General features: G+C 45.2%; 1 protein-coding gene across 42 annotated transcripts in view; it reads left to right on the top strand.

Annotated features, from left to right (window-relative positions):
* The first annotated feature begins 9,495 nt into the window (after positions 1–9,495).
* Positions 9,496–12,302, top strand: part of RIMS2 (regulating synaptic membrane exocytosis 2) — a 445,153-nt gene continuing 442,346 nt past the window's right edge. For all 42 annotated transcript variants that reach the window (XM_071421429.1, XM_071421423.1, XM_071421444.1 and 39 more), the window contains exon 1: positions 9,496–9,940. In XM_071421429.1, coding sequence (XP_071277530.1) covers positions 9,771–9,940 — 170 coding nt within the window. In that variant the 5' untranslated portion in view covers positions 9,496–9,770. The remainder of the gene's footprint in view (positions 9,941–12,302) is intronic.

Here is a 12,302-nt window from a genome sequence, read left to right as displayed (position 1 = left end):
TGCCACTGCAGGTTAGGGGCTAGGCTAAAAGGCTCTACTGAAGCCCAGGCAGACAATGTCCACAGCCTTTCCCTCATCCACAAGACAGGTCACACCATCACAGAAGGAGATCAGGTTGGTCAAGCAGGACCTGCCTTTCATAAAACCAACCTTGCCAGGCCTGATTTCCTGCTTGTCCTGTACATGCCCCATGTTGGCACTCAAGATGATCTGCTCCATGACTTCTCTGGCACTGAGGTCAGGCTGAAACCTTGTTGAAACCTCGTTCCAGCCTTTCTTGTACACATTTGCTAATTTCCAGTCAACTGGGACCTCTACAGTTACCCAGAACTACTGGTGATGACTGAAAGCATCGTGGCAAGCTCTTCTGCCAGCTCCATCAGTACACTTAGGTGGATCCCATCTAGCCCCATAGACTTGTGGTGTTTCAATCACATAGCAGGTTGCTGCTATTTCCTCTTGAATTATGGGAGCTTCATTCTGCTCCCAATCTCTGTCTTCTGGCTCAGAGGACTGGATATCCAGAAAACAATCGGTCTTGCTGTCAAAGACTGAAGCAAAGGAGCCATTAAGTACCTCAGCCTTGTCCTCATCCTATGTCACTGTTTCCCTCTGCATCCAGAATTGTCAAATGTTGATTTGACCACCTTGTGGACTGCAGTGATTTGTACATAAGAAGCAATGCTTTATTTTAGTGTATAACTTAGTTTTCTGTATTTTTATGGCTGAGTTTTGAATGGGTTTGAACTCTTGACGGCCATGAATACTTTTGAAAACAACTGTGAATGATGGATGGATGAATACCTATGAAATCCACAGTATCACCAACAAAATGCCATCAGCTGTTATTGATTTTTTTTCCTTGGTATCTTTTGAAATAGCTGGCACAGGGGAGACTGCACACAGAATGTGGCTACTCATCAGACCAGGTCATATTCAAGACAGAAATATAGGAAAAAATGCACCCAGATAACTAGAAAAAATTATTTGGATATTTAATGTTGAGACATACAGTGGGAAGTAAGAAAGGTTATTAATCTGCCCACTGTTATGGAAAGAAGTACAGCAGTAGTGAGACAAGCATTGTAAGGACAGGGCTGCTTTACTGAAGAAACTATAGACATGTGCCCCTCAGTGCATCTGGGTACTTGCCAATACCTGCTCAGTTTGCTCCATGGAGAGCATGAACAATTGCTGTGAAAATATTTCCTATGGAAAAGTAGAGACGAGGCTAGGAAGTCTTTCTGCACAAGTGTATCCTCTTTGGCTTTGTAGTATATAAATTCTGTAGCACTAATCTGAACTGTAGTATAGTGTTAATGACATTTAGGCTAAGCAGCCGTGTTGACTCAGTGTTTCATACTTTGTGGCTATTAGGGTAGTTACTGGTCTTGTTCTTTCCTTTTCCAACTCCTAAACCCTCTGTTTTTGAAAGTGTCATCTACTAATTTTATGGTGGATGTATTCCCTTTTATAAGAAACAAGGCAGACTTTAGCAGCTGATAGTGTAAAATATTGTCTCTCTAGAAGATTCTCTGCACACTGGCAGTGGAAGAACTCCTTTTGCATTCAAAGTAGGAGATACCTTGCACCTTCTTTTTTTGATATACCTCTTTGAAATGCAAGAGGAAATGTCAAAAATGATCTCATATTTTATTATTCCTTTCCTTCCATCCTTCCTTTGTAAGATCATTCTTTACAGAGAATTTTTTCCTGTCCACTATAAAAACCAGACTTTGTTCAAGTGCTGCTGCTTATACTTCACTATCATCAGGAAAGCTGGAAATAAAATTGTAACTTGTAATCCATTTATATTTTAAATACCTTTGTCTGACAGCAATCCTAACATACAGTTTTTGTATCAATTTGTAAGATGCTGTAGCATGAGAAAGGTAATAATTGTACTCAAAGGTTGTGTATTTTCGGAGACAAATATTGCTAGTAAAAATAGCCAGGCTTTTGTGCATGTGAATCCCTTCTCAGAATGTTTTGATTTTCTACTTATTAGAAAATCACTATGAATGTAATTATACTAATGTAGCTAGTGAATGAATCTTGTTTTAATCATACTTGTACTTCTAAGTATGGCAGAATCCTGGTCTGGAGAGCAGAACACAAAGCAGCCATCATCATGTTACTATGCGTTTGCTGACTCTCATTTGGCCTAATGCAATTTTCCCCTTAGCCTAGTAAAATGCCAAAGTTGATTAACGTTGATTAAGACTGTTCATAAACTTTTCATGCTGCACAGTTTGATTTTATCTGAGGCATGTCAACTAGGATCTCATGGGGAGCCTTTTCAGGGAAACAGTGCTAGAAAGTGTCAAATAAGTGCTAATGATCTCAATGTACAAGAAAGAAATTGTTTTCCAATTAGACTTTAGCTTTTGCCATTCTAGTGCCTTCTGTCTCTGGAGTGTAAAATGAACTTTCACAAGATACTGGCTCCTTTCTTCATGTACTGGAGCTAAAATTGTATGCTTACTTGAATTTAAAAAAAAATTAAGTTGCCTGTAGCACTGTGCTTTTAGGAACAGTTTCACAATGCTACTCCTTCTGCCTTTATCTATTATTTGAATTAATTGAACTTCCTGATAATTTTTGGTCATTTGACAGATGTGCAACCTAGAAAGGTACATTTCTAGATAGAAAATACCAGATGCTAAACTTTAATTATCATCCCTTTCAGGCATGTTTTCATTATCAAAACTGCTATAGTCTGGGTCTGTGAGAATATACTGTAGTTGAAAATCCAAACAGCTAAAGCCCTGCTGCCTTTGGATTTTGAGGAAAACAAAAAGTCAAACCAGTATTTTCTATCTCTTGCCAACAGAGAGGTCAGAGCTTAAACTGGATGCAGTAAAAAAGGAACCTCAGTAGTGGACTGGTTTTGCATTAATGGATGTTACCTTGAGAACTTTCCACTCAAATGCTACTTTGGGAAAACTCTGAACAGTTCTTCTCTACTCTAGCAAAGATGCTCTGTCTCCCAAATTCTGTCTCATTTTTCTTCAAAGATCAGTTTAACACCATCTTGTAATAATGTCCATGAAAAAGTAGTCATCTTTCACTTCTCTAGTGTTGCTACCTTTATCTTACTGCTGTCTTCTCATTTCAATTGCATTTGTCTGAGTTACCCATGAATTGTGTTTTGTCTGTGGCTCTCTGAGTTTTCTATGGCAATAGGCTGTTTCTTGTGCTATTTTTTCTATTGATTTCTAGGGCACTAGACTCTTCATACATGATTAGGCTTTCTAAGCATGACTGTAATAACAACAACAACAACAACAACAACAGCAACAACAACAACAAATCAGGATATTATTAATACTTTTAATAATGAATAATAAATTGAGAGACAGAATCACATAGTGCAGTCCACAAAAGAAAAAAAAAAAAAAGAAAAAAAAGAAAGAAAGGAAAAAAGAAGAAAAGAAAAAGGGCAAACAGTCATTTCTATCTTGTATAAAATCAGGAGATTGGGGACTTTCAAGATGTCACTACAATAGGAATGAATATATTCCTGAGATCTGGAACAGGATATTCTGTACCAACTCTGGAGGACAATCTTATGACTGAATTAAAAAAAATCACATGGGACTTAAGAATACTGGTGTTTCTTCTGAAACAGCTTGAGTTTCATAAATGCAGGAGGGGTCAGGGAAGAGGGATTAGAAGGCAGCAAAGAGGGAAGACAATGCTGCATCCATAATTTACAGGAACATATGATAATGTTCTAAGCACCAACTGTGCTAATGTTAGCCTGTGCTTTATGTGTTGAATAATGCCTATATATCCATCATTTAGAAACCAGTGTACTATCTGACAACTCAGAACAATGGAAAAGAAACCAGAGTGCTCAAGCTGGGGACAATTTTTAATACCAATAAAGCTATTAAATATCAAGGAATGATCTGTAAGGGACTAAAAAATAGATTTGTATAGTTTTGCTAGGATTCTTGGTTCTACAATTCTTTTAGCTGGACAATTGCAACACTGTTGATTTATTACAATCAGGATTGTTAGATTATAAGAATAAACTTGCTGCCCAGTTACTTAGAAACATTGCTGGTACATGTAGAGAATCAAATGGAAATGTATAACCAAAGAACTGTCATTACATGGGAACTTTTAGGTTCTTTCAAAACTTCCTCCTTTGTCTTTCAATCAACTAACTGAATAATCGAAATTGAACTGTCAAATTCAGACAGAAAATACTGAGTTTAAGATCCTGTAAAGATTTTAGCCTGCATCTTTAATTCAGCCTGTTTTGTGTCACAAATATGACAGAATATTCAAACTGAGCATGGAAACAGAACTGCAGGAATGAGAGAAAATAAAGTTAGTAGTATTGATCATATTTACAAACTTATATACCCTGTGTGTGTGTATAACTGCTCTGGACAAAACATTCAAGCTACAGAAATCATGTTTAGCAAGTATCCCATTCACAGAATAGTTTAGGTTGGAAGGAACCTTTAAAGGTCATCTAATCCACCACCCCTCTGAGCAACACGTTCTAGTTTTATTACCCCTACGATAAAAAAATTTCTTCCTTCTATATATCTACTTTAGTCTGCAACAGGCTAAAACATATTTCCCCATCTAACTTACAGACTCTCTTTAGGCCACATTAAGGTTACCAGAGCCTTCTCTTCTCCAGGCTGAGCTGCCCTAACCCTCCCAACCTTAAACCAGAAAACTATCTAATTGATCTGAACCTCTCTTCAGTTTTCAGCCAGCTGTGCTTACAGAAAACATATTTGGTAAGGCCTCTACTATATTGCATTTCAAAATACAACCTGGATCCCAGCTCCTCAGTCCACTGAGAGAAGGCAAATAAATCTCTTCCTAGCAGAGCTAATTTAGGAATAAGGTTGGACATCCTCCATAACTCAAGCAGTTCCCATGATGCCCATGGAGAGCCCCCAGTCCTCTAATCCAAAAGGGTTTTGTTAATGGTTCTCCTTGAGCAGGGAAAGGGTTTGGTAGAGGGTAAAAATTAAGTTACACATTTCAGAGCAACTTAAGAAATTTACCATTCTGACTCAGTGAAGATGCTGATCGTATTCACAGTCTGGAGGAAAGAATGTGTTCTGTAGATGAAAGACCAATACCTTTCCATCTGCTGCAGACAGATCCTTAACACCAGTTAAATTGGGAGGAAGTATTTCATTAATATAGTTGGTTATGGCCAGTACTGTGTATACTATGGATGACACTCTTTTATAGGGAATGAGATTAACAAATAAAAAAATCTAACTTCTACCCATAAATATCTAGTATTGTCCAAATCACTTGTGGGGAAGTATCCAACTAATAGAAATTTGCTTGGAGCATAAAAAGAATTGCATAGAGAGTAGCAAAATCCTCCCGAAAGCAATCAAATGACAATTTGATGACATTATATAATATGTTTCCTCAATTTAGACAGGAGGAAGCTGGGAATGATCCAAGACTGCACCAGAAAACCAGTCCATGATGGTTGGATAGCATTTAGTACAGGACCTGGAAAACACAATTTGTTGCAGTGTAGTTTTTCCTTCCTGTATGGGACTTTGAGGAGTTCCCTGCAGATTGATTCCATGAAGTGTCCTGCAGGAAATATTTCTTGCTGGTTATACATCTGACTTGATCCACTGAGAGTCTGAGTACTGGTCATTTTCAATCATGAGTATGTCTTTAATTTCCTCCATTCACTCATCCATAATAGAATGCTTAAAAGTTCCCTTCATGTCAGCTACATAAAAATGTTTTCTGAGCTTCAAATTGGGACAGAAATAATAAATAATTAGTTACACTGGATTTTTTCCCCTTATACAAAACATTATAAAGCAGATGTTAGCACTTCCTTTTCAGAGAAGACTTATACTTGACATGATTAAACAATGAATCTACCAACTCATTTACTCTTGTAGTTGCTATGAGGAAGGAAATGGGAGTAAGTATAATGAGACCCTTAGAGAAAGACATTTTGTGATGATATATAAAACTAGGTTACAATATCACTGTTTCCTTGGGAACCCCTCATGTCTAGCAGAACTGAAAAGGAACAGATAAAAAAAGGGTATCAGAAAAAATATATTAATAACACTGCTGGTGTCAGTACATTTAGATGACTTACAGAAGCCAAAGAAGCTAAAAGAAAGTATCACATGACTTTGATATACAATTAGAGTGAATTTTCATTTACAGATTTTGCAGTGAAGAACAATTTCAGCAGAGGATTGTAAACCAGGAATGGGAATCTGTTTTTTTGGAGGGTGGTAGTGAGTTCAGAATGAGAAATGAAAAGAACAGGAAGGGCAGGGAAACTGGAGACACATGAATGGGAAGGTCAGAATTAAAAATGAATGCTCCTTAAAAATAATTTTTGATCATACTTCATTATAGTATGATCATTTGTTGGTCGATTATAAACTGCTGTTGACCCCATTACACTGGAGTGGGTAGGGAAGTCTGTGCTGTATGTTGTCATTAATATATCACCTGAGTAATGTAAATAACAGTAGCAACATGAGACAATGCTGTGCAGGCTGACAGGAACATGAACAAAAAGTGTTTGTTTTCAATTGCAGAAAAATGTGAGGAATGATAGGTGGAACTGATTATGAGAAAGGAAGGTAGAAGCTTAGAAAGGTTAAGCTGAACCATTATTTCATTGTCATCAAGACAGGATGTCTTCCACTCTGAATCTGCTCTCTCTCTTTTCAAAACAATTAGCTAGATAACATATGGGGATTACAGTTCCTGTCCCTGTATTTGTTTGTTTACAGTAATGGCAGGGGATTTAGTGGAAACAAGGCAAATACCAAGGAGAAAAGAAAGCTCTTGAAATTCTACAGTAATGCTGAGAGCAAGTATTTGTCATTTGTGGATGAAATATCACAGGCACATTGAAAAGAAGCAGGTACTGTAAATCCAGAGAGTTCAAAGATAAATATCCATTGGAAGGAATCTCAGCTGAATGAGGCAATACACAAAAAACCGTAGTGATGTCTTGCAACCAAAACTACAGCCTGAATGGTTGAGGCATGGCATGAAATATTCTTGAACCAACTGTGTAACCTGACAGGAGTGACTACTTTCAATTGGTCTGATTCTTTGTAATCGTTCTTAGAAGTGATTGACTGATTTCTCTTGTTCTTCACTTCCCTGGGATAAAATGTATTTTCCAAAGGCTTCTCTACAGTTAATTCTTCCATTCAACATTCATAGATTGATAAAGAATGTACTATCTTTGGGAATCTGATGACACATGGTTCTAAATTTCCTCTTCTTTTTGATTTTGATGCCAGATTTATCTAGTGCCTGGAAGAAACCAGGAATTCGGTGAGAGCCAGCTGGCTGGAATCCAGTCTGAAAGGTGAAGGTGATGTGAACTGGAGGAGCAGAATGTTTTCAGGACTGAATGAAAAATTACACAGTTTATTTTACAAGGATATCTGCTTAAATATAATACGCTCAGTGTCTTACACAATGGCTTATGGTTTTTACCATAGGGTCTACTATAAAAAGTTTACATCAAGAAATGGAATGGTCTCCTTTAGCTAAGGATGCCAGTGACATTTCTCAGAAAAAATTAAAATTCAATGAAATTATGTGCCTGATGATAGGTAGAGATTATTTTAAGACCTGCTTTACCGCAGCAAACCTCCCCTGTCCTTCCAACAATCTGTTCCTCTAGAATTTGTTTCCACAAAGGAATGGTGTTTTCACATGCAGGCAGAACTCTTTAGTTTGTGGACCCACATCCTAGAGTTTATTCTCCATGGAAATACAGCTAATGAGGACCACAATAGGTTCTGGAACATTACTTTTTCCCCCATGTCTTTGCATGTGGTTATAAATTGATGTCATGGCAGATAACAACACCAGCTCCAAGACTATATGATCTGGGATGAGATTTCAAAGTGCTGAAATGAAACCTTTTAAAATCACTTTATTATTGCTGTATACACTTCCATGTTATCCAGCACTGATGTTATGTCTCATCAAGTGAGAAAACAGCAAGAAGAACTCTTGTCTCTTACAGAGTAAAAACATACAGATTTGGATTGAATTGTTTCTTTGGCATTCTTGGATAGGGTATTTCCCATTTATTTGGTCTGAATGGCATTTTGGGTAGTGTAGGATGCTTTTCCCAGAAATTATTTCTTGCAACAAAATGACTACTCAGGTGGGGGATTTATAGGTAGCAAAAGAGTTTTGAGAGGTTTATTTCACCACTACCTGGTGCCCATGTGGGAGGAGGACTTTCTTCTCCAATCTTCTCTAATGGGTGTCACATTCTTGCTCTTCTGGGTTAGAGGAATCTGTCCAGACAGAGGCTGGGGTAGATTTCACGCCTTGCGTGGGGTGAAGGACACTCCAGCAGGACCTTATGTGGGCGATCGTGGAGCAGCAGGTCTGTTGGGCTGGATTCGCACGGCTGAACAGCGATGCGGTTCTCGGCTCGGGGGAACCGGAGGCCGGTCCGGCGCACACCCCGCGTCTCCCTTGATGGTGCTCTGCGGTTCTCTGCCCGATCTGCGGGCCGTGCCGTGGGGCCTACGAGGGGACAGGGATATGGGTGCTCTGCTGGCCTCCCGGGCGGCTCGCCCTCGCCTTTCCCTCTGCCTCCATTTCCTCCTCCCGGGGCCGGCGCTCCCCCCCGCCAGATCCTTCTCCCTAGGGCTGCGTTTGGGGACCGGCCCGGCCGAGCGGGTGCCCCTCTCCGGCCGCCCTGCGGGCGGCAGGGGCAGCGGGAGCGGCGGGAGATGCGGGAGCGGCGGCAGGGGCAGCGTCTCCCCGCCCTCCCCCTTGCCCCCCCGCGGCCGCCGGGCTCGGTCCTCCCAGCGCGTCGCCGGCGCCTTGGCTCCTCCTTGTCCTTCCTCGCGTGATTTTTATCGCGTCCATTTTTTGTGCGGGGATAAATAAATAAATAAGGGCAGCTGCCGCCCGCCGCCCCCCGCCGCCAGCCCGCGCGGCGCCGCTAGGGGCGGCAGCCGGGCCCCGCATCGCCCCGCGCCGCTCGGCTCAGGAGAGGGAGGCAGCGGGGCGATGCGGAGCCCCCTCCCGTGACTCCGGCTCTCCGCCATGCCATGGGTTAGGCGGACTCCATCCCGCAGCCGAGAGGGCACCAGCCAAGCGAGGCGGCGGCAGGAAGCGGCGCGGTCCGGCAGAAGAGCGGCGGGAGGCGGCGGCGGCGGGAGGCGAGCGCGGCGCCCCGCGGCCCCTTCCATGGACGGCGGCGAGGAATTATGAGCCGCGGCCGGCGGCCGGGACTGGCGCTCGCCCGCTGGGGCTTTCCCCGCTGCGCGCCTCGGGGCGCCGGGGCTCCGCTCTCGTACGGCGGCAGTCGCTGCCCCCGTCTCCTGACCCCCCGACGCTCGCTCCGTCCCCCCTCTCCCTGCCTGGCGCTCGGGGTTGGGATAATCTCGCTCGCACCCAAACCACAGAGCTCCCGCGGCTAATCCTGCCCTCTCCCCTCTCCCTCCCCACCCCGCCCCCGGCCCTTCCTCTGCTGCCCTCTCCCCTCCCCGCTCCCCCTGCTCGCCCCCCGGGGCCCCTCCGTCCCCGTCCTCCCGCTGCCGCCGGCGGCCCGGCGGGTGGGTGCGAGGTCGGGGCTGCCGGGCACCCCGCCCCTCCCCGGCGGGGCCGTCATTAGGCTGCCGGTTGATTACAGGGTATTGATTTGTATGTGCTTCTCCCGGCGCCGGCCGCTCCCGCTGGTGCTGCTGGAGTTCGGGCAGCGCTTCTCGTAGCGGCGGCGGCAGCTCCTACCAAACATGTCGGCTCCCGCCGGGCCCCGGAGCGGCCCCGCCGCTCCTCAGCCTCCTCCGGCCCCGCAGCCCGAGATGCCGGACCTCAGCCACCTCACGGAGGAAGAGCGGAAGATCATCCTGGCCGTCATGGACCGCCAGAAGAAGGAAGAGGAGAAGGAGCAATCCGTGCTCAAGTAAGGGCGGGTGCATCCCTTTCTCGTCCTCCCGGGCCCGGGGCCGCGAAAGTCTCTCCTCTGGCCCCGGGGGCCGCACGGCCAGGGCGGGAGAGAGGAGTCGGGCGGCCGGGGTCGGGCAGGGGTGCTCGGCGCCGGGCGAGTGTGGGGCACGGCGGGAGGGACCCGCGGGAGCGGCCAGGGACGCGGCAGCGCTCGGCGCCTGCCTTAGTCGAGCTCCGCGGGGCGGCTCCGGCTCCGCACGCCCCGGCGCCGGCGGGAACCGGGCGCCCAACATGGCCGCACAGGTGCCGTCCTCACCCGGCGTGTTCCATCGGGAGGACGCGGGTGGGTCGGGGCGGCGGTCGGCGCCGCCGAAGGGGGCGGACCGGCAGCATCGGGCCCGGTGCCGGGGGCGCGGCGGGCTCCGTGCTGGCGGCGGCGGCCCTGCCGGGCGGAGCGGCACCGCCGGGGCCTGGGCTCCGGCCGCCTGGCTGGGTGGGTTTGCCACAGCCGCCATCTTCCCCCGACAACGTGTCTGCCGCCCGCCCCCGCCCCGCTGCTCTTTCCAAGCGTGAGCCCCGGCGCCGGGGAAAGCGGGACGCCTTCCGCCTGCCCGGCGCGGGCGTGGGGGCGGCCCCGGCCCCAGCACCGGCACCGGCACCGGCAGCTGTCCGGAGAGACCCGGCTCAGCATTTGGAGCTAGCTGTCCACAGTCCCCCGGCCCAGCTCAGCACCGGGAGCTGTCCACAGCCGCCCGGCCCAGCTCAGCACCGGGAGCTGTCCACAGTCCCCCGGCCCAGCTCAGCACCGGGAGCTGTCCACAGTCCCCCGGCCCAGCTCAGCACCGGGAGCTGTCCACAGTCCCCCGGCCCAGCTCAGCACCGGGAGCTGTCCTCGGCCGCCCGGTTCGGCACCGGGAGTGTCCGGGCAGGAGCGCGGGGCCCGGGAAGCGCGAGTTTCCCCGTGCACCGTGCCCCGTTCCCGGGGTGACACCGATCTCCTTGCAGGCCCGGGGGTCCCGCTGCCGTGCACGGCGTGGGTCACGCCCTTCTCAGTCGGCTGGCAGACACTGAGTAAAGTCGAGAAAACTGTTCTCCCTTAGTGATGGAGTAACCACGCTGACTTCTAGTGGTTTAAAAATAAGCAAAGCTACTGCTGTCGTGGATGTGACTTTGATGAGTGTGGTGAAGCTGAAGCTCTAAGCTCTAAGTGGGTTTTTTTTTGTACCAAAATTAGCATTGTGTCTTGGACATGTTAATTGCAGCTGGTCTTTCACACTCAGCACCTGGAAGCTGTCTTCTGGGCTTTAGTTGCTGACTTTGGAAGTCTGTTTCCAAGATTCACTGCATCATACCAAAAACTTCAAATATACTTTGTGTGACAGCTCCTAAATGTTGAAGAGATCTCCTAAAAACATTTCAAAATCTGTTTAAAAAGGTTTTTGTTGAATGAACATTCTGAAGGACGACAGTGTAATGTGAGCACTGGAAATAAAGTACCATACCTTCTTTTGTCACCACATCTTAGTCTCTTGCTCTACAGTTTGTTTGCTATTGGAATACTTTATTTTGAAACCATTTAGACTATTTTATTAAGTTGCGTGATATACCAAAATAAATGCAAATTTTCATCTAAAATTTTTGCACTCTTAAAAATCATTAATAAAAATGGAAGTTCAAGTTGGAAGCTGCAGGAATTCAAGGAATTAAGGTTGCATTTATTTTTATTAAATATATAATAATAACATTAAAGTTTTAAAGAAGGCTCCTGTCAACTTTTGCTGTGGAGAGTAATATTTATGATCAAATATGAAGTAAAACATCAGTACAATACCAGGATGAGCTTGAATGGTTAAGCTTGCAAATGAAGAATAAACTGTTCTCAAGTAATGGTAAGGTAAAACTAACTTAAGAAATGAAGCAGAATTGTTTTCATTTGTAATAGTGAGAATCTTGGAAGCTGACAATGGGCAAATAAAAGGTCTTGATCATATCTAAGGATAAAATTTATGTAGGGTTTAGTTTCTCATTATGTCTCACTAAAAGTGTCCTCTTGAGTTCTGTGTAAGCTGTGAGGGAGATGGTAAGGTGTAAAGTTTATACATAAAGGATAGCCTAAAGCAGTGCTATCAGGAAAATGCTGTTGTCAATGGAATTTGAATAGATGGCGCACAGTATTTTAGAGGGTAGTGAGAAGTGAGCTGGTGTCAGATGAATAACTCATCAGTTTCATTTTTCTTAAAATGAAGTGTCTCCTTGAACCATCAGGTACATGTTTATTCTAAAAATATCTACAGATTTATCAAGCACAACCCTCCACCAGTCATACCAGCATCTTTATGTAGATATTACTGAGTTTAATTCTCTTTAGAGATATTTTC

This window comes from Agelaius tricolor, unplaced genomic scaffold (genome assembly GCF_023055355.1).
Source record: "Agelaius tricolor isolate 1412-34295 unplaced genomic scaffold, bAgeTri1.0.p SCAF_2, whole genome shotgun sequence".
Taxonomy (NCBI): Eukaryota; Metazoa; Chordata; class Aves; order Passeriformes; family Icteridae; genus Agelaius; species Agelaius tricolor.
Note: the sequence above shows the minus strand (reverse complement) of the source record. Positions and strands in the feature narration are given on the sequence as shown.